Here is a 21,477-nt window from a genome sequence, read left to right as displayed (position 1 = left end):
ATCCCTGTTTTCCTCAGAGGCTCTTCAATAATAGTAACATTGATGCCTGAACTTGCATCTTTAAAGACATATTTCAGGATGTGGGAGCTTCTGGGACCATAACTTTAACCCAGCCTTCCATAACAGTCTTTTTACTTTCTACTACAAAACATGACACTGCAATAATAGCAAGGAACCGCTTCAACTTTTTCACTTCTGCAGAAGCTAAAACAACTTCCCCAACATATAAAGGGGCTGGAAAGTTAATTTCCTGGGAAAGAAATACACAGCCTGGCCCTGGCATTTTAGTACCTAGGAGAGCTGAAATAAGTCCATTGATCAAAACTCCATGTACAATCGTCTTTCCAAATCTGGTGTGTTTTGCAAAATCTTCATCCAAATGCACAGGATTGACATCCCCTGTTAATTCTGAGAAGATAGCCACATCCCTCTGTGTGAAGGCCCTACTGAGTTCAGCCCGGTCTCCAACTCTGATGTGCACATGCCGTAAGTGCTGCCTGTTTAGCACTGCTTGGTTCAGGCAGATACTCCTCTGAAGCCTACCCCACCAAAGGCAATGGCTGGAAATTACTGGGAACATCTTCAGAGATCTCAAATTCCATCAACAGGAGCTTTTAGGCTGCTTCAGTCTTCAAACATTATGCTGGCACCAAAATGTACTTTTGAGAGTTAGGAATACTTCTGAAATTGAAGACTATTCAATTCAATACTAGTTCTCTACTGTTACCAGATAATGCAAGGAGAAATGGAGAAACCTATAAGAGAAAGAAAAAGTTTAAGGCAGTATCAGGAGAAAACTGTACTGCAACACAGGACAATGTAGAAACATGCCCTATTCTATAGGATAAGCCGAACTGAGGCAGTAGCATTTTAAAGAGCATCCTGAGAGTTAGCCTTAGACAAATAAGTGGTCATGATAAACTCAGAAAGAGCATCCCAATACATTAGGAGCTAGGCATTAACCAACAAAAGTTAAGACTTTTCCACAAGTGTTCCAAGTTTTATCCCCAAACCTCCCCCATACAATTTAAAACCTAAGTGCTTTGTCTCACATTTTTGTAATTAATAAAGCCCTGAATTTTCCCCTCCCAGCTGGATGATGTTAACCACACTAGATTTATGCAAGCGCCAAAATGAGACACATATTAATAAGTAGTTTGGTCTACTACTCAGCCTCATTTGGAATATGTGAAGGAATGGTCTTTACCTGAATCACTCTGAAAGCACATTTCTTGCCCTTATAGGATCCTAACAGGGTCATAGAGCTCCACAATTTGACAAGACCACTACGGAAAGATCAAGAAAGCGTAAGTAAAGATTTGTCCCTGCAACATCTCCCTAGTACTTTTGTTTGTGATGGTCCAGAAAGTAGTTTCTACCAGAAAACCTATTTAAAGTGAGAAAACTTTAAAAATAAAAGCACAGTTATGTCAAAGGCAAAGAAAAAATTGAACCTCAATCAGGAATGTTTCTAAAATATACACTTCTGAGTTTGCAACCATGACTATCAATTGGGAAACACTACAGTTGTAAGCAAATCACAAGTTTGGCTCTCTAGGGTGTAAGTTCCTGGTGGATGAATGTTCATATTCTCCCCAATTTAAACTTCCAAAAGCTGCTCGGAGTTCACAATGACAAAATTCTTCTCATTCTCAGAAGAGAGCACTTTTGCTCTTTTTTTGCCATCCGTCTCTCTGCTCTGTTAAACTAGAAGTGTTCCACTGTCTGTCGTACCTGCTGCATATTCTCAAGATGGCTGACAAGGTCTTCTCTTCATAGGTTAGAATGTCCAAGGGTAAAGCAGCATCAACCTAAGTATGAAATAATGCTGTTAGCAGACTATTATTATCATCATTACTCTTGAACTCTAATAACTAATTCTGTCAACTGCTTTTCTTCTCCAAAAAATCAGTATTTTATTTAATGGTGCTGGAGTACTGGGCCTGCTTTTTTATAACTTCCCCCTGCCTGGAACGTTCTTCCTGTACCTCTTCATATTGCTAAGGCCTCTTTACCCTTCTCAAGTCTTCGTTTAAATTGCTCCTTCCTTGATTCCCAAGATTAAGCTCAACTGCTTGCTACACTCTTTCACATACAGGACCCACAGACTTCCTATTTCAAGATACTCATCATTCTTGCCATTAATTGTTCAACATCGTTTCCTACTAAAATAACCAGGACCATGAGGCAGAAGCCATGTCTGTCTGTTTACAACTACATCCCCAGGAACCAGGTTTTATACCTGACATATAGAGGGTGCATGGATTTTATTTTCTCACACTTTTTATTTTGAAAAATTAGAGTCACATGAGATTGCAAAAAAAATGTGCAGGAAGATTCCACGCACCCTTCACTCAGCCTCCCCCAGTGTCAACATCTTGCATAACTACAGTACAATATCAAAACCAGAAAACCGAAATTAATAAATCAGAGCTTATCCCAATTTTGCCAATTATACATGCACTCATATTTGTTTACACTTATACATGTGTAGTTCTATGCAATATTACCATATAGGTAATTTAATTCAAGTATTACCATTATCAAGATAAAGAGCTATACCATCACAAGGCTCTCTCCTTCGACCCTCTTTACAGCCATACCCACCTCTCCTCCTCATCCCTAAACCCAGGCAAATACTTATCTTTCTCTAGATTATATAATTATGATAATTATGTTATTTCAAGAGCATTATATAAATGGAATCACCCAGTATATTACTTTTTGGGATTGGCTTTTTCACTCAGCATAATTCTCTAGAGATTCGGTCAATTTGTCAGGTGTATCTATAGTTTGTTCCTTTTCATTACCGAGTATATTCCACGGTATGAATGTACCACAGTTTGTTTAACTATTCACCCATTGAAGGACACATGGCTTATTTCTATTTTGGGGCTCTTACTAATAAAGCTGCTATGAACATTTGTGTACACGTTTTTATGTGGACATAAGTTTTCATTTCTCTGGGATAAACAGACAGGTATGCAATTGCTGGGTTGTACGGTAGTTTAAAAAAAACTAGTTTTTTAAAGGAAACTGCCAAACAGTGTTCCAAAGTGGCTGTACCATTTTACATGCCCACCAGCAATGTATGAGTGATTTAGTTTCTCTGCATCCTCACCAGCATTTAGTGTTATCACTATTTTTCATTTCAGTCATTCTCCTAAGTGTGTAGTAATGTGTCATTGTGTTTTCAATGTGCATTTCTCTAATGGCTAATGATGCTGAACATCTTTCCATACATGTGCTTCTTTGCCAACTGTACACCCTTTTTAGTGAAATGTCTGTTCATATCTTTTGCCCATTTTTAAGAATTTTTTTTTGTATTTTGGCTGCGCCGCACCATGCCACGCAGCACGCAGGATGGTTCTCCAACCAGGGATAGGACCCGGGCCTCCGCAGTGAAAGCGCCGAATCCTAACCACTAGGCCACCAAGGAACTCCCACTTTTGCCCATTTTCTAATTGGAGCGTTTGGGTTTTTTTCTTTACTATTGAGTTTTATGAGATCTTTATATATTCTAGATATTAGTCCTTCGTCAGATATGTGGTTTACAAATATCTTCCCCCCAGTCTGTAGTCTGTTTTTTAGCCTCTGAACCAAATCTTTTGCAGAGTAAAAGTTTTTAATTTTGATGAGTGCTTGACAGATTTTAATTTGATAGAATATATGTATCAGGAAATAATTTCCTGAGAATCATCTGTCTTTGTTCTCTCTCCAAAACTCTACTTGTTTTCAACTGAATGCGAAAACAGACTACTCAAAGTGCTGGTCTGTGATAAGGAGCTGCACCGGAGTGGGAATCAACAGTATCAGTGAGCACACCGTTTAGTCCAGCTCAGGTTTTTTCACTGGAGACTGTCTCAGTAAAGGAAACGGTGTGCTCATTTACATTCTGGTACAAGCCACAATAGGCAAAAAACTCCAAAAAACCCCAGCAGTTTGCAAGGTTGCCAGTCTATACCATACTTTGAGTTGCACTACACTAAACATTTGTCTAACAAGTTCTTGTCAACTAGAAGGCATATGAGAACAAACCTACACAAAACTCATCACTTCTGAAAGTCTGCTTCTGCAATTTCAAATGTGGTTCTAAAGTTTTAAAATAATGTTGGGAAAAGTGTCCTTTCACTATGTCTTACAAAGACCTTAGGAGTGTTCAAACTACCAAGTGATTCCATACCTCTCCAAACAGGTCCTTCAGGGCTGAAATAAGCAGCTGTTTGAACTGTGCAGCATTCAGTCCAATGCCGTGATCTTGAAATTCTCTGTAAAAAATATTTTTTAAAAAATGCATTGCATTAAATTTCATGCTATTCAGATTCATAAAAAAGCAGTCAAAAATAAAACTCAGGAGACTGAACTTACAGGTGGACTTTCATGTAGTGGTGCTCAGAGGGATTTTTGTAAACTATTCTTTCATATGTGGCAGCTGGGGCTGGCATCTTTTCCAATGCTGATCACACCTACATGAAGGGGCAAGGGGGCTAGAAATTACCAAGATACAAGCTACTTTTCACTTTTTTAATGAGAATTTGACCTATATGATTTTTTAAAAGAACTCTTAGTACAAAAACTTATCTAATTCTGGTCAAACTGATGTTACCCATAGAGAAACAATGGAAGTTTCTATATTTTATATATGCCAGACCACCGTACTCTTATTTAATCCCAGCAAACATTTTCCCTTACTGAATACCCAGCTCTGTGCTAAACACTTTACATGACTTAGGTCATGTCTTCAAAATGATCCCATGAGCTAAAAGCTATCAGTACTGCCATTTTTGAGAAGAGAACACTGAGGCTCAGCAAAGATAGCTAACACCTGCCCAGAGGCACACACAGATTCCAAACACTCCTGAGCTGCCTCAAGACCACTCTGGCATGATGCCTATTCATGCAAAAAAAAAAAAAAAAGTAAAAAGCATAAAGGAGTAAAATCTGGGACCAAAGACCCACTTCTTATTTACTCTCAGTCAACATAGAACATTAACAGAAGAATGAGGGGTGGTAGTTCTCCTGGCCTCCCCCCACGTTGGATCTGCCTGTTCTCTGTCTAGAAGCCAGGCCTGTACAGGGCTATTTGGCAGCCTTGCAAAAGACTGAGCTTAAACAGCAAAGGTCTTAAGACGAATTCTGGAATGGACACTCAAGCCATTTCTAACAGATCTGGAACTTTCAAGAACTCAGAACATGCTAGTCCCCCTGTAGAGAATCCCTGTCCTTTGGCTCCACTTCTACCTCACTCTCACTCTGGTTAGCGTCTACTCATCCTTCAAATTTTAGCTTAAAGTTCATCTCTTCCAGGAATACTGCCTCTTCAGGGAGGTCTTCCGTGACACCCTAAGTTAGGTTCTCTTGTTACACAATCTCTTAACATTGTCTATTTGTTTAACCCACTAAAGGGACCAGGAAACTGAGGCTGAACCAAGGAAAGGGACTTTTCCAAAGTCACATAGCTATAGACCAGCATTTACAAAAACCTCTCTGGGCCCGCTTCCAACGACTCCCAAATGATGACCTCAAGAGAAAATGAGAAGTCAGGGTCAAGTAGGTACATCCAACCATCCATTCAACAAACACAAATATTTACTGAGTCTGGCACAGAGTATTCAACACTTTCTGAATACAGGATTGATCAAACGGTGGTAGTGTGAGGCCTGTATGTTCAAGAGTATCTTTGGTTTCAGAACTGCAGCAATAGTTACCTGGTGCTTCTTTCCCCATCACCAGAGTCTCCCCGACTAAAGGGGCAAGGAGAACGGGACCCTCAATCATTCCATTCATTGTCCGGCACACGATAGGTGTTTTTTAAGTGTTACGGACTACCTTAGAGGAGTTGGCTGCTTGAGATAGGAGAGTGAGACTGCACTGGGGCTTAGGATGCCAATAACAACAAAGACTTCAGGACTACTCTGGAGATGGATAATGGTGATAGTTGTACAACAATGCGAATGTACTTAATGCCAAAGAACTGTACAGTTAAAAATGGTAAATTTTATGTTATGTTTACTTTACAAAAAAACAAAAAAAGACTGAAGGAGCAAGTGTTTATTGAGCAGTCACCTCTGACAGGGCTGAGCCTCAGAGTTAGTGATAGCTCTGCCCTCTGCAGGTTGTCCTGAGACTAAAGGAGATGACGCTTGTGAAACCCTCCCTACAGCCCGGCATATTCACCAGGCTCACCAGGAAAATGTGAGCACTTCCATGGCGGCTGTCATCATCATCTTTGAAGTCAGCCATTTTGGTGGCTGTAGGGATGCTCATTACCTGATCTACTAGTAATAGGTGTCCCTGCTTCCCTCCCCAATCTAGTCTCTACAGCAGCCTGAGTGACCCTATTAAACACCATCCAAGTCACATCATTCCTCTGCTCAAAACCTCGCAAAGATTCCCGTTTCACTCAGAGTAAAGCCAAAGTGTTTACAGCCGTGATCTGTACCGCTGGTTCCTCCCACCACCTTGACCCCACGTCCTACCGCTCTCCCCTGCTCAGTCCCACCACACAGGCCTCCTAGCTCCTTCCCTCCCGCCTCTGGGCCTCCCTCCTACTTTTCCACATGCTGTAAATACTCTTCCTCCTGATAGCCACATGGCTCATTCCCTTGCCTCCTTCATGGCTTCGCTTAATTTCATGCCTCCATTTATTCCAGTGGCATTTAGATCTAATGTCATCGCCCCCATGCCCCTGCTCTACTTTTTCCTCATAGCATTCACCACCCTCTAACATAACTGTGAAATTCATTTATTCTTTATTCATACTTCCCTCCCCCGCCCTATTAGAATATGCATTCCAAAAGAAACAGGCATCTTTCTGTCTCGTTCTCTGATGTTTCCCGAAAACCTAAAACAATACATCGCATACAGCAAGCATTCAATATATAACTTTGGGACGAAGTCAATGATTTAAAAAAAAACCAGAACCCTCGATCCCGTACTGTTGGGCATTTAAGTCGTTTTCAACGTTTTTCGACTAACGTCCGCCATTGATTTAGCGCCCACCTGGGGGCCGGGCGCATGCGCTCTGCACACGTGACCCGTTCGGTCCTCTCAGCCGCCCTCCGCGACTGAGACCGCGTTGTAGAGAGGCCCGGGGAGGTTCGCGACCCAGCCTCGCCTGCAGCCCTTGGCGTCCGCGGCCGGAGCGGTAGGTACCTCTGACCGCTCCTCGCTGCCCGCCGTCCCTCCGCCTTGCGCATGCGCCCCTGGCGCGCGCGTCCATACGTCATCAGTGCGGCCAACTGAGCCCACTCCCGGAAAACAGCCGCCCTGCTATCCGCCTACCCGCTCTCCGTCGGACTGGTCTGCCGCCTTCCGGACTCCTATTCCCTGCAAGAATCCACCAAGACTTGGAGCTCCCCCGAAGCTGGCGGCCCGAACTCCAGGGTGTTTACGTTTGGCTCCTCTGTCCCGCCCCCGGATGCGTGACGTCTAGGGAGGATATGACGTCACCGCGCGAGGTTCTCCTAAGGACCCAGGCGTGACTCTGAATCTGAGAGTCGCCATGCTTAGTGCCCTCTAGTGCCCACGCCGCAGAAAGCCGTGTGCGCAAATGTCTGCATAGGGTAAGGGACTCAGGGCATGTTTATTGTGCCCGGGAGCGTGCTTCGTAATCATTTATCTATGCCTTCATTCGTTCAAAAAATTTATATCTAGCGTCTCTTCTGCTGAGCATCTCCTAAATAAAGCAGTCTCCAAGGACAGAACCGGTTCTCAGTGTCTCTTGTGGCTCCCAGCGCATAGTAGGTGTTCTGTCTGGGTTGACATAAAAAAACCCAGATGGTCCTATTTCCGAATGTAAGCCAAGTTTCATCTATTCGTTTATTGAGTAAGTACTTGCTGAGCCCCTATTATGTGCTAGGCACTGGGAACAAGACGATATGGCCTCTGCACTTGTGAAACATATTGTGTGTATTCAACAATCAAGTGCTTACTTTGTGCCAGGTACTATGCAAAAACCTTTATATATGTTATCTCATGGAACTCTCACACAGTCCTAAAGTGACTATTATTACGATCATCCCCATTTTACAGAGGTGGAAACTGAGGCACAAGAGGCTAAGTTACTTGCCCAAGATCACACAGTTATAAGTGGTGGATTGGGCCATCTGACTCTAGATGATTCTCTCCACACTGCACCGTATTACCATCAATTTTGTGGTATGAGTCAGGGATATACATGGGAGAGGGCCTCGGGGCTGCCAAACCTTGAGTTGGCTCACCACTGCTATCCTGTGTCTGGCACTCAACTCCTACCAAGTCCCCGGAAAACTGAGTTCCCTTGACAAGTTTATGATTAGTCTCTCTATCCAAAACTTTATTCCCTTTCTTGTTCCACCCCTGTTCCCCTCAGGATTGAAGGGTAGCAAAGAAAAGGGGGGATTGAAACCAAGCAGGACCCTGTGGAGCCTTCCTGGGTACAAAAGTCCTTCCATGTCTAACTATGAGAGCATTAATCTTGCTTGTTTGAGAATTCCAGGGGCTGACCTTAAGGAGGTGGAAGCAGACCAACCTTGGAGTAAATTACTGATTGAGTACACGTTAAAAACACCAAGATGACGCTGACCAGACCACTGCACGACCCATCTCGAGATGATTATTGGAGCTGACCGTGCTGTTCTGCACGTAGCCCCCTGCTTGTGCACTCCTGAAACTCCCTTTTAAAACCTTTGTCCTCTAACCCACAACTAGGAGATGGTCTCGGACATTTGTCCACCATTTTCGCAGGTTGCTGGCCTCCTGAATAAAACAACTTTTTTCACCAACACTTGTCTCTCGAGTACTGACCTTTCGAGCGGCAAGCAGTCAAACTTGGGTTCGGTACCGGCCTCGTCCAGTTACACATATGTCTGTGTCTACGTGTGCACAAACATACATATATACATAAGTATAACGTCTAGAAGGGTTCCAAGTAGACTGATGGAAGACAGGTGGGGCTGTGTGGAGGGTATAGGAGATGCTCACAATGTTTTAGCATTCGTTTTGTTTGATTTATTTTAAAGTGACAGGGCATCACTTTTATAATACTGATAATTGTTAAATAAAATTCAGGACTTGCCCCCAATGGTCACAAGGCGGAGCCTTGGACCACACCCATCTGGATGCCTCTCCTTCCACCTTGGAAGAACAGACTCTTCCTCAAGATGTCAGCTCCAACCCCCACCCACCAAGGTAAGAGAGAGGGGACAGGGAGTGCAGGTTCACTGACCCGTATCTGCAATCCTGAAATCCAAGAAAAATCCAGGAACCAAATCTTTCTTCATCTGGCATAATGCTTAATCCGAACTGAGGTTAAGCTCTTTATAGCTTTTGTCCCATTTGCTGTGGATATGCATAGAGCATACAGCAGAAATACGAATGCATCTGATCATGTAAAGCTGCCCCAGATCCCACTGGGGGTGTTGGACAACGTATGGTATACATACAATACCACCTCTGTAAAATCTGAAAATTTCTGAATTCGGTATCACATCTGGCTCTGTGAGATGTGGTAAGGGATTGCAGACCTACACTCACACTAATAGTTGCCCTTCAGCAACAGTTACCCAATCCCAGCCAGCTTTGACCTTGGGTCACTGGGATTGTCACCTTGGTGCCACTTTCTGCCCCTAAGAATCCCTTCTCCTCCTCTCATCCCCTGCTGGAGCTTGGCAGCCTTCTACATGTGCCCTGAGGTTCCTAGTCATTGTGCTGAAGGTTTAGAGACCAAAGATCCAGAAACCATGGAAAGAAAGTTTCCTCCAGGAGCCAAGAGAGAGGGGCTGTCCTGTTGCTCGAAGGACATCCTCTCCCTCTCCCTGACTAGACTTATGGTCCCACAAGACCCTCATCCCATCACAGGCACTGGCAACCCCAAACCCACATCCTGGTGATCTCCAGCCCAGAGAGCAACACTGGGCCCCAAGGGTAGCTGGGGATACCAGGACAGCAGCCCCAGCACCGCTGCCCTCTGGCCCTGACCGCGGCAGGTAACTTGAGGACATTTCCACTGCGCCATCTGTGACCACTCCCACTGCTTTTTTGCCTCCTTTCCAGGAATGGAAGGGTTTTATGAACATCGTCCAGTGTGGGAGGGATGAAAGGGGGAGGGAGAAGTGGCTGACGGGAAAGCCCAGTCTGTATGGTTAAAGGAGAGACGCTGGAAGATTTGAAAGACTGAAGGATCAGAAGAGTCTGGTTTCCAACTGTTAAGAGTGTCTGTGTGGGTGATGGAGACAGACGGGTATGAGACAAAATGATGAAACAGAGATGGGGCAAGGGGTGGGGGAGGAGAGACAGAGACAGAAAGACTTGGAAAGAGACAGAGAGAGACTATGAGAGTTTTTTTAAAAAATGCTCTCGAACCCGGCCTAAGAGTATTTCAGCAAACATTTCTGAAATAGACCCAATAAATTGCTACTTTTTGAAAATTAATTAATTAATTTATTTATTTATTTTGGCTGTGTTGGGTCTTCGTTGCTGCGCACAGGCTTTCTCTAGTTGCAGTGAGCAGGGGCTACTCTTCGTTGCGGTGCACGGGCTTCTCATTGTGGTGGCTTCTCTTGTTGCGGAGCACAGGTTCTAGGCACATGGGCTTCAGTAGTTGTGGCTCGTGGGCTCTAGAGCACAGGTTCAGTAGTTGTGGCGCAAAGGCTTAGTTGCTCCGCGGCTAGTGGGATCTTTCCGGACCAGAGCTGGAACCCCTGTCCCCTGCATTGGTAGGGGGATTCTGAACCACTACACCCCCAGGGAAGTCCTAAATTGCTAATTTTAATAAAAGACTTGGTCAACCCAAGTTCATGTGCCTGAGGCACAGTGAGGCCAAACAAACTGAAAGGTCGGAGCTTGGAGCAGAGAAAGGTTTATGGCAAGGCCAAGCAAAGAGCAGGGGCAGCTCATGCTCAAAAGACCCAAACTCTCCAATGGCTTTGAGGGAAGAGTTTTTAAAGGCAACATTTGGGGTGAGGGCTGCAGGGTGGACGACTTTCTTCCAATTGTTTGGTGGTGAGGTAACAGGTGATATTTCAGGAACCCCAATCATCAACCTTCTGGTTCCAGCCTGTCTGGGGTCTAGCGCTTGTTCTCAGCCTGTAGTCACCATCCTCCACCTGCAGGGGGGGTAGGGTGGGGTCTTAGTTCCAGCAGAGCAACTCAAAGATATGTGTCGGATTGTTATGTATATCCCTCCAGGAGGAACTGGGACTGTGTTTTATTACTGAACTATTGTTTCTTGACTGCTTTTACTTTGTTTCTGCATTCTCTCACTTTCCTAATTAGTAACTTCTTGAATCTGCTCTTCAGGAACTCAGGGAAGGCCTAGGAGACTAAAGCCTTTTTCTACAAACAGGAAACAGGGAACACAGAAAGGCTTTTGTACCCCAAGGACTTCCATGGTGGTCCAGTGGTAAAGAATCCGTCCTGCAATGCAGGGGGCCCGGGTTTGATCCCTGGTCAGGGAACTAGATCCCACATGCAGGGGCCCAAGGTGTGACCTCAGCGATCTGTGGTTGAAGCTGCCACACACTGGCCTGGTACAGGCGAGCCAACAGGGCCCCAGGCTCTGCTGGAAATTGAACAAGAGAGCTCCTGCCTGAACTGGTAAAAGCACTGTTTTTGCAAGACACCTTCAATCATTAACCAAGAGGCTTCTCTCTGTTATCTGTGTGAGCTTGGGCGAGACACTTTACCTCTCCATGCCTTGGTCTCCTTGGCTGTAAAATGGGCACAGTGTCCTATGTCCCTTTTAGGGCTGTGTGAGAGCTTGATAAGGTAATGCATGGAAAACGCTCAGAATGGTGCCTGGCACATTTACGTGATTCAGTCATGTAATTTACATGATTCAGCCTGGCCTGACATACATTACAATCTCCCAGTACTTTCTGGGGACCTCCTTTGGACAAAGCAACAAATAAGTTTCCCTGGGATGGGGAACTAGAAGATAGACTTACACACACGGGCAGCTCCATCCAATGTCTTGCGTCACGTCACTCCTGGTGTCACTTCTGCCCAGAACAAGAAGCCCAGACTAACGGCAGATTGAGTTCTAAACGTTGCTGGTCCCTCAGCCGCTTCAACATCTGCCTGCAGTCTCCATCCTTAGCAGCCTTGACAACCCTGCTCCAGGCAGTGAGGCAAGAGCCCACTTTTGATTCCTGGGGCTTTCCACTCTTACTTCAGAAGCTTCGGGCAGTCTTGGAGGGAGGGCTGTGATGACTGACCCCTTTCTTCTTTCTAAGACCGTCATTAAAGACACTCCAAAGGGCCCAGTGGGGCAGTAACCAGCAGGCTCTTCGTAATCACAAAGGCAGGAAGTGGGGCTCAAGAGGGAGATGTGCTTTTCTGCTTTCGAGTCTTCCTAGCACCGTGGGACCAGAAGTGCAGGGCCAAGAGAGAACCTTGAAAACCCACTTTGCAGGTTTGTCAAAAACAACTCTCGGGCTTCCCTGGTGGTGCAGTGGTTAAGAATCTGCCTGCCAATGCAGGGGACACGGGTCCGAGCCCTGGTCCGGGAAGATCCCACATGCCGCGGAGCAACTAAGCCAGTGCGCCACAGCTACTGAGCCTGCACTCTAGAGCCTGCAAGCCACAACTAGAGAAAACCCGCGCACAGCAACGAAGACCCAATGCAGCCAAAAATAAATATATTAAAAAAAAAACCTCTCAAGGGACTTCCCTGGCTGTCCAGTGGTTAAGACCCTGCGCTTCCACTGCAGGGGGTGTGGGTTCCAGTGATGCTTTCCAGTGACAGTGGAGTGCTTTCCACTTCCAAGTGGGAGCCGTGTCCTGCAGACCTTGCCCACTATCCTTCCAGGTGGGATGGCCAGCACATGCGCCTTTCTGGATGACCCCACTGAGGGTGCAGTGCAGTGGCTCCTTTGGACCTGATTCTTAGTTCAACCCAGGACATAACAACTGCTGCATCTAATAGGCTTAATGATCTGGGGTAGGTATCCCAGGTCCGGGGCTTCTTCAGGGACCCCAAGGAAACCATCTCTCCCTACCCAAATCTATCAAGACTGACTCCTCCCAGAGACTTACTCGGCTCAGAATTTTTGGTGAATATGGGAGACTGGAACAAGCAACATGTCAAATATCTACTTTCTTTTCTACTTCATTGATTTTTGCTCTCATTTGTATTATTTCCTTCTATTTTTTTCTAGGTTTGATTTATTTACTTTTTTTTTTCTAGCTTCTTAAAATAGAAGCTTAAATTATTTATTTTTTAGCCTTTCTTCTCTTCTAATATACATATTTCAGCCTATAAATTTCCCTCTGAGCACTGCTTTAGCTGCATCCTACAAGTTTGATGTCACATTTTCACATCTCTTGTTTTTAAGATCTATATTCTACTCTTCCTTGATAAACTAAAATATTCAGACCAAGTCCTGAATTCCAATTTAAACCACAATGTTCACCAAAGTTCTCACTTTATTTCCAGAACTACATGGCTGCAGACTCTGTAAGAAGATTTGAAAGAGTGAATTTCCTGGGGAGTTTAGGTTCCTAAATGCCACAGAAGAGAGTCAAAAGGAACAGTTTGATGACTCATGCCTTTTGTTTTTGATATATAATTTCAGGACTTCCCTGGTGGTGCAGTGGTTAAGAATCTGCCTTCCAGTGGTTAAGAACCTGCCAGACACTGGTTCAATCCCTGGTCCGGGAAGGTCCCACATGCAGCAGAGCAACTAAGCCCGTGCACCACAACTACTGAACCTGCACTCTAGAGCCTGTGAGCCACAACTACTGAGCCCACGCACCACAACTACTGAAGTCCTAGTGCGCCCTAGAGCCCGTGCTCCACAACAAGAGAAGCCACCAAGATGAGAAGCCCACGCACCACAACGAAGAGTAGCCCCCGCTCACCACAACTACAGAAAGCCTGAGCGCAGCAACGAAGACCCAAATGCAGCCAAAAATTAATTAATTAATTAATTAATTTTAAAAAATTGATATATAATTTCAATTGAATAAAAATTGCAAACATGATTTCTGGATATGAAACTAGCAACTCATGCAAGCAAGCTCTTCCAATGCCTGTAGAACAAGCCTTACTTTAAAAAACACATTTTAAAGTTAACAGAACATCTGCCAACGTTGCACTTCATTAAGAGCTTAAAAACAGAAACCAGTAGAGGGGTGGGATAGGGAGGGTGGGAGGGAGACGCAAGAGGGAGGAGATATGGGGATGTATGTATATGTATAGCTGATTCACTTGGTTATACAGAAACTAACACACCATTGTAAAGCAATTATACTCCAATAAAGATGTTAAAAAAAAACCAAAAACCAGAAACCACTTGCATGTTGCTGATCTAGACTTATTAAATTTATTTTATGTCATTGCGGTCACTTCTACAGCGGTTTAGATTTATTTTCAATCACATTACTGTTCACAGAATTCACAGAATTCATTAACAAACTAGTATTTTACATCCAAGGGTTTTCAATAGCACAGCAAGATAGAAAAGAGGTGCTTGGGAGCGGAACCCGAGTCTGATTATTTAGATAGATGTCTAGAACATTATTGCTTTATTAGTTCTTTTTTAAAAATAATAAATTATTCCCAGGGAACCCACCCTGCCAGGTGTTCTTTGTACTGCCCCTGTCCTGGGTTCACTCAAGACATACCTGACACAGGGGTGCTGGTCAAATCACCCACCTGTGTTCTCTGCTGCTCTGAGAGCTGGCAAGGCAGAACACGCCCTTCTGCGTGTGTAAATATTTTCTACAGCCTGCCATGTTCCTCCGTGGTCTTGCAGTTGACGGGCTGCATTCACATATGGGACTCTACGTAAAACTTAAATTAGACATAAACAAGAGGGGCTTGGTGAATGGGAACTAACGCTCCTAAAACAGCCACTGAGCATGCACGGGAGAGTGTCAGAAGCAACAGAAATACCTCGAGCCTCAGTCTGTGAGGAACATCTTAAAGAAAATGTCCTCGGTGGTTATGGTCCAATGTGGGCGCTTTGTGACATGAACTTGAAGACTTCTGGGTAGATTTCATGGATGGGTTTTCTTATTTTGTTCCATGTGAATGTGCATTTTGTGAAAAACATCTTGGAGTTTTCCTCGTGGCCCCCGCAGCTCTGTGGATCTGTAGAGACTGGGGCTGGAGGACTTGGCTTCCTCAGGGACGCTGGCGCTCCCACCGCATTTGGGGCAGGATCCCTGAGAAGTGGTGGCTGCGTCAGATTCTGGAGATGGGAGTGGATGCTGGGTGCAGAGTGCAGGCTGCCACTGGGGCCTCAGTCCAGCTTCTTGTCGTTGTCTGTGTTGTGCACAGAAGCTAAGAAGTCGACAATGAGCTTGGCTGTCTTCCTGGGTCTCTCCATCACCACCGAGTGCCCACAGTTTTCCAGGAGCTCCACCTGGCAGTTGGCAATCGACTTGGCCAACATGTCCGCCCCAGACACGTCGAGCACCTGCAGCATGAGAGAGGAAACTAGACGGAAAAGGTTCAGACCCCTGTGCGCTCCGTGGACAGAACTCCCATCCAGGCCTGGCAGGGGTGATTTTTAGGACCAAGTCACTTCAGTGTTGGGGCTTGTGGCTCTCTGATGGAAGTGACCACATGCCTCATGTTTTATCCTGCAACTCGGCGCTAGGAGGTGTGCTGCTGGCAGCATTACTGAGGTGGAAACACAGTCCCTGCCCTGAGGACATCCTGGTCTGGTGGGGAAGCCAGACAGGAGAGCAGACAAATGCAGCACGATGTAGCGAGGACTCTGATGGGGGAGGATCCTGGGAGCTGAGAAACCACACGGGAGGGGAATTCATAGAAGAGGGAGCAGCCCAAGGGTGGGAGGTCATGGCAAATGCAGGGGACAGCAAGGAGCCTGGTGCTGTCTGAGTGGGGATGGATGTGGGGTGGGACAGAGGGGGCCCACTCCTCCAGCCACGCTGGGAGTCAGGCCTCAGTCTGAGGGCAGCTGGGGGCCGTGGGGCTGTGTCAAGGACAGCGGCCAGTGATGTGATCAGGCTGGGCCAGGAGAACGCACCCTGCCCCTGGACTAGGGGAGCCCAAGCTGTGGGGAGGCCACACAGGAGATGTGCAAGAGGGGAAGACTAATTATCACAAGCTGGAGGAGTATGCCCTGAAAGTCCTTTGGGGGTGGTCCCTGAGCTGTGGGACCTCCGGCACTGAAGTTTGTGAATAACAGGGAGTGCTTTTCCAACGTGGAGGGCACCACTTTTCCAGGGCCAGCACATTTTGAACAATGCAATTTCATTTTCACCTGGGTTACCTTGCTACTACTTCAAAGCCAACCTACCGACTTTCTCCCCAACACCCTCCTTTGGTGTCACGTTTGTATTCACTCTCCTTCTCTTAATCACTTTCACCTTCAACTCATCCCAGACAAGATGGGCCCTCCTCTCCATCCGTAACAGCAAAAGCAAAACCCCAACAAACTCGAGCACAGTCTGTTTTTGAGCTTTAGTCTCATCAACCCAGATCATTAAAACCAAGATCTGCCGCCCACTGGGAAGCGGGGTGAGCAGAATGCAGAGCACCCTGGGCTGCAAAAATGCAAAAAGGAACAGCTTACGGGGAGCACGACGGGATTTCGCCTCTCCCTGCTGCTCCCTGAGAGCCCACATCACCTATGGGATTTTTAGAATGAAGAAAGGCCTTTACTGTTCTGACTCTGATTTCTGACTGAATGACTCCCTGCTGGCCCAGCCTGGGTCCCACTTTTCCTATCAGGCGTCCACAAAGCTGCTTTCATTCCCTGGCTGGTGCGGAAGGAAGCACAGGAGGCCTCCCTCCTCTGGATGCCCTCGTTCCCGTGCTGTGCATTCTCGGCTGCACCTGGCTGACGTGAGATAGCTGCACGCGGACGCCACCACCGCTGCCTCCCCGCCTGCGCCAGGCGCACAGACCTGGCTCCTCCTCCCCAGTCTCTTCTCCTGGGTCGTCCGCAGTCGTGAGCCTTTGTGGTGCAGCCTGACTTCCTGCCTGTGCTTTCACACACATACAGTGGGGATGTGCAGCCTGCCCAGGGCTCACAATGGTGGCTTTCACCTTGGTGTCCACAGGGGAGCTGTCTCAACAGGGAAAGCTTTACTCTAATTTCCTTTCTCATGACAGTCAACAGCATAAGACCGCTAGATACCCTTTAACAGACACTGTAATTCTGTCTGCCTGTGGGCTCCATTTCCCACCGTCTCCTCTTGCTTTTAACTTTCCAAGAACTTTCAGTAAGATATGATTTTTAAAGAACAGTTGCAAACCAAAGGGGAGCTTCTGGGGTATAAATGAGTATTTCTTTGGAGGGTTTATTATGGGTTGATTGTGCCCCCTCCCCAAATCCATATGTTGAAGCCCTAACCCCCAAAACCTCAAAATGTGACTTTATTTGGAAATAGGGTCGTTGTAGATGTAATTAGTTAAGAAGAGGTTACACTGGAGCAGGGTGGACCCCTAATCTAGTATGACTGGCATCTTACAAAAAGGGGAAATTCAAACACAGAGACACATAGGCACAGGGAGAATGCCATGTGACGATGAAGGCAGAGATGAGGGTGATGCATCTATAAGCCAAGGAACACCAAAGATTGCCAGCAAGCTCCCAGAAGCTTGGGGAGGGGCATGGAGCAGACTCTCCTTCAGAGCTCCCAGGAGGAACCAACCTGCTGATGCCTTGATCTCGGACTTCCAGTCTCCAGAACTGTGAGACAGTCAATTTCGGTTGTTTAAGCCACCCAGTTTGTGGTACTTTGTTACAGCAGCCCTAGTAAACTAATAGAGCCATCTGACAAAGCTTATCAAAATTGAAAAATGTACAAAGCCTCTGACCTAGCGATTCCACATTTAAGAACTGACCCTTCAGATATGCTCTCAACACTCCACAAACACACATGTATAACGATGTTCACTGACGTGTTGTTTAATGGCAAAATTGAAAATGACCTAAGTGACCATCAACAGGGCACTAGTTAAATATACTGTGGCAGAGCCATATAATGGAGTACTATGCAGCTCCCAAAAAGAACATAAAATTTTGTTTTGGGCAAGGATCATTCACAAATGATAAATCTAAGGGAAATGTTTGATGAGGAGGAGGATATCTGCACAGTCTCAAAGTGCCTCCCCACAGACTGCTTATCAGTTGCAAGGGGAGAAATAATTGGTCTATGATGAAGAAAACAAGACGTCGTGACCAGACAATCAAAATTCCCATCACCAGGACTTCCCTGGCAGTCCAGTGGTTAAGAGTCTGTGCTTCCACTGCAGGGGGCACGGGTTCAACCTCTGGTTGGGGAACTAAGATCCCACATGCCACACAGCGTGGCCAAAAAAAAAAAAAAAAAAAAAAAAAATCCCCATCACCCGGTGGCAGAAAGACACTGTCCCTCTGAGGATGTGATATCTTATCACCCATGAGATATTCTGGCAGGGATATATAACCTGAATTTAATCATGAGGAAACAGCAAACAATCTCAAACTGAGGAACATTTTGTAAAATAACTGGCCTGCCCTCTTCAAATATCTCAATGTCACGAAAGATAAAAACAGACTGAGGGAAACATTTCATATTAAAGGAGACGAAAGAGACATGACATGAAGTATGTGATCCTGGTTCAGGGGGCAGGAGGAGGAGGAGTCTATGTAGGACGTTATTTTTTTTTTTTTCCACACACACACACTGTATTTTATTTTTACAAGAGATAAATAGACTGACACCAAGCATTGTACATGGATGACCACAACAAAAGCAACAATGATTGCAATTACCAAACATGAAACACACTCATACTATGTCATAATATTGACATTCAGTGTAGGACGTTATTGAAACAACAAATAAATTTGGAATATGGACTGTAGATTAGTTAAAAGCTATTGCATCAATGTTAAACTTCCTAAATGTGACAACGTACTGTGATTATGTGAGAGAATATCCTGGTTTGCAGTAAATACACCTTGAAATATTGGGGGTAAAGGCACATAATGTAAGCAACCTACTCCAAATGGTCCAAAAATACATATTTCTAGGTCTATCTAGATGAGGGTGATAAAGCCAGTGTGGCAACTGTTAAAAAGTTGGGAATAAATAAGATGTGGTACACACATACCATGGAATGACACTCAGCAATAAAAAGGAACAAACTGTTGGTATATGCAACAATACGGATGAACCTCAAAAACATTATGCTTGAGTGAAAGAAGCCAGATGCAAAAGACTACATGCAATACGATACCATTTTATGAAAATTCTAGAAAACTATATTCTAAGCAAAACTACAGAAACAAAAAACAGATCAGTGGTTGCATGGGGCTGGGGTAGGAATGCAGATTAACTGCAAATGGGCAAGAGGGAACTTTGGGGAGTGACCGAAGTGTTCTACGACTGGGCTGCAGGGGGGTGCACAAGGTGAATTTTACAGCGTGTGAATTATATTTCAATAAAGCAGTTAAAACAGATGAAATTTGGTAAAGCAATATAGGAGTACTCTGTACTATTTCTACAATTCTTCTATAAATTTGTGATTATTTCAAAATAAAATATTTTTTAAAATAGAATGAGTAGATCTGTATGGGCTGATATGAAGTGATTTCCAAGGTATATCTTTCTTATATATGTGAACTAAGGTGCAAAACAGTATATATATAGCATGTTTGAAAAACTTACAGATAAACTTATTTACGCATATTGATATATGCTTAGAATAGGAGCGGGCAAACAATGGCCCCCGCCTGTTTTGTGACTAAAGGTTCACTGGAGCTCTGCCTGCCATTTGTCTGCATGTCCCCACATCTGCTTTTGCAACACACAGCACAGTTGAGTAGATGTGACAGAGAACTTATCGCCAGCAAAGTTGCAAATATTTACTATCTGGCCCTTTACAGAAAACGTTTGCCAACTCCTGCCTTAGAAAATTTAAGAAATATACACAAGAGTGTAAGTGTTGCCTCGAAGAAATGGGAATTGGGATCTGGAATGTTAAAGAGACCAAGTTTGCATTATAAATCTTTTTGTACTTTTTGAAGTTTTTTGTACCATGTGATTATATGGCTTTGAGAAAAATAATTTGCAAAAATGATTTAAAATTGCCTTACAGGGTTCCCTGGTGGCGCAGAGGTTAAGAATCCTCCTGCCAATGCAGGGAACACGGGTTCGAGCCCTGGTCCGGGAAGATCCCACATGCTGTGGAGCAACTAAGCCCATGAGCCACAACTACTGAGCCTGTGCTCTAGAGCCCGCGAGCCACAGCTACTGAGCCTGCATGCTGCAACTACTGAAGCCCGTGAGCCTAGAGCCCATTCTTCGCAACAAGAGAAGCCACCGCAATGAGAAACCCGCACACCGCAACGAAGAGTAGCCCCGGCTCGCCGCAACTAGAGAAAGCCCGTGCACAGCAACAAAGACCCAACGCAGCCAAAAATAAATAAAAAAATAAAATAAATACATTTATAAAATAAAGCTTGTAAGCAAGTTTAAAAAAAAAATTGCCTTACATTTTAAGAGGTCAATGTCATTGCTCTCAGCTCACAGAACGATGCTCCCTGTGAACACTGGCACCTGGACCAGGTGTGTGCCACCTCTTCCTGGGATCAGAAACCAGCCAGCCTCCCATTATAAATGACCTCTAGCTTTTCCTCAGAGCCCGGTGTGACTGGCACAGGAGGCCACAGGGACACGCTACATACCTGGTCTTGTTTGCCCCAGATGATCTGCGTCGGGACCTTGATCTTGTCCATGTTCTGATGGAGGGAGTATCTCGACTTCTCACTGACGATCTCCAAAAACACTTTTGAGAGAAGGAAAACAAAGTGAGTGCATGCTGGGCTGTGCCGTGGACACCACCGAGTATAGACGGTCTTTGAGTCTAAGCCACTGCTTTTTTCTTGAGGGGCCCCAGAAAACTATCAGTCTCAGAAATGTAAGAAAAAAGAGCCAGCCACCCATAAAGCTTGACTTGTCACACAAGCTCAGAGCTTAACGCAGGGCTACTTACGTTTTCGGTAGAAATTGTTATGAGGGATGCGGACGTCGACAAGGCCTTGCAGGATCTGAGGATAAATAACCCAAAGTCAGAAGGCAAGGGAAGATTCATATCCTCAGGCCTCACATGGGTCTGGGACAACGAAGGAAAAGAAGTCCAGCAGTTTAGGGTTCCAGTAGTTTAGGGCATTGTCAAGGTTTGTAGGGCCTGGTCCTCCAAATTCCCATGATGTACTATGCAATGTAATGGGGAGTTAGGTTCATAAGAGGCTTTTTTCTTCTCATTAGAAAGGAACTTTGGTAATACTGTGAAGCCAAAGGTCCCCTGCGGCATGTAAAATACACCCGAGATGGCCTGATAGATGCTTTACCTTTGAGAAAATCTCCGCTTAGCCTGAGACACAATCAGGATGGAAATAATATCAAGTAATTATTCAGTAATACCCAATGAACAACAGGTCTATTTAAAAAAAAGTAAACCATTGGGGATGAAGGGCCTCTCAAACAATGAAGAAATAAACTATTGGGGAAATTGTGGGAAGGCTT

At 45.1% G+C, this 21,477-nt stretch overlaps 3 protein-coding genes across 12 annotated transcripts in view; all 3 read right to left on the bottom strand.

Annotated features, from left to right (window-relative positions):
• Positions 1-47: 47 nt before the first annotated feature.
• Positions 48-4,466, bottom strand: HTD2 (hydroxyacyl-thioester dehydratase type 2). Its single transcript, XM_036869411.1, has 5 exons — positions 4,369-4,466; positions 4,184-4,268; positions 1,735-1,811; positions 1,208-1,286; positions 48-755 (listed from the first exon to the last, which is right to left on the bottom strand). Exon 5 carries the CDS (start codon positions 578-580, stop codon positions 74-76), a length of 507 nt encoding a protein of 168 aa, XP_036725306.1. The 5' UTR covers positions 581-755; positions 1,208-1,286; positions 1,735-1,811; positions 4,184-4,268; positions 4,369-4,466; the 3' UTR covers positions 48-73.
• On the bottom strand, positions 129-7,418 carry RPP14 (ribonuclease P/MRP subunit p14). Of its 6 annotated transcripts, none has more exons than XM_036869413.1 (6): positions 7,285-7,418; positions 4,369-4,466; positions 4,184-4,268; positions 1,735-1,811; positions 1,208-1,286; positions 129-755 (listed from the first exon to the last, which is right to left on the bottom strand). In XM_036869413.1, exons 2-6 carry the CDS (start codon positions 4,443-4,445, stop codon positions 699-701), a joined length of 375 nt encoding a protein of 124 aa, XP_036725308.1. In that variant the 5' UTR covers positions 4,446-4,466; positions 7,285-7,418; the 3' UTR covers positions 129-698. The 6 variants fall into 6 exon arrangements, with proteins under 6 accessions (XP_036725308.1, XP_036725310.1, XP_036725311.1 ...); XM_036869415.1 differs by having other exon boundaries at positions 7,330-7,413; XM_036869416.1 differs by having other exon boundaries at positions 4,369-4,487; positions 7,285-7,366.
• Positions 7,419-14,287: 6,869 nt separating this feature from the next.
• ABHD6 (abhydrolase domain containing 6, acylglycerol lipase) overlaps positions 14,288-21,477 on the bottom strand; it is a 52,704-nt gene continuing 45,514 nt past the window's right edge. For 4 of the 5 annotated variants that reach the window (XM_036870533.1, XM_036870535.1, XM_036870537.1 and 1 more), the window contains 3 exons: positions 20,945-20,999; positions 20,637-20,737; positions 14,292-15,404 (listed from right to left, as the gene is read on the bottom strand). In XM_036870533.1, coding sequence (XP_036726428.1) covers positions 15,228-15,404; positions 20,637-20,737; positions 20,945-20,999 — 333 coding nt within the window. In that variant the 3' untranslated portion in view covers positions 14,292-15,227. Of the gene's footprint in view, positions 15,405-20,636; positions 20,738-20,944; positions 21,000-21,477 lie in introns of all 5 variants that reach the window. The other variant, XM_036870532.1, reaches the window with a different exon arrangement.

The sequence above is a fragment of the Balaenoptera musculus genome, chromosome 11 (genome assembly GCF_009873245.2).
Source record: "Balaenoptera musculus isolate JJ_BM4_2016_0621 chromosome 11, mBalMus1.pri.v3, whole genome shotgun sequence".
In the NCBI taxonomy this organism is placed as follows: Eukaryota; Metazoa; Chordata; class Mammalia; order Artiodactyla; family Balaenopteridae; genus Balaenoptera; species Balaenoptera musculus.
The sequence above is the reverse complement of the archived record's forward strand: the minus strand, read 5'-3'. Positions and strand labels throughout refer to the sequence as shown.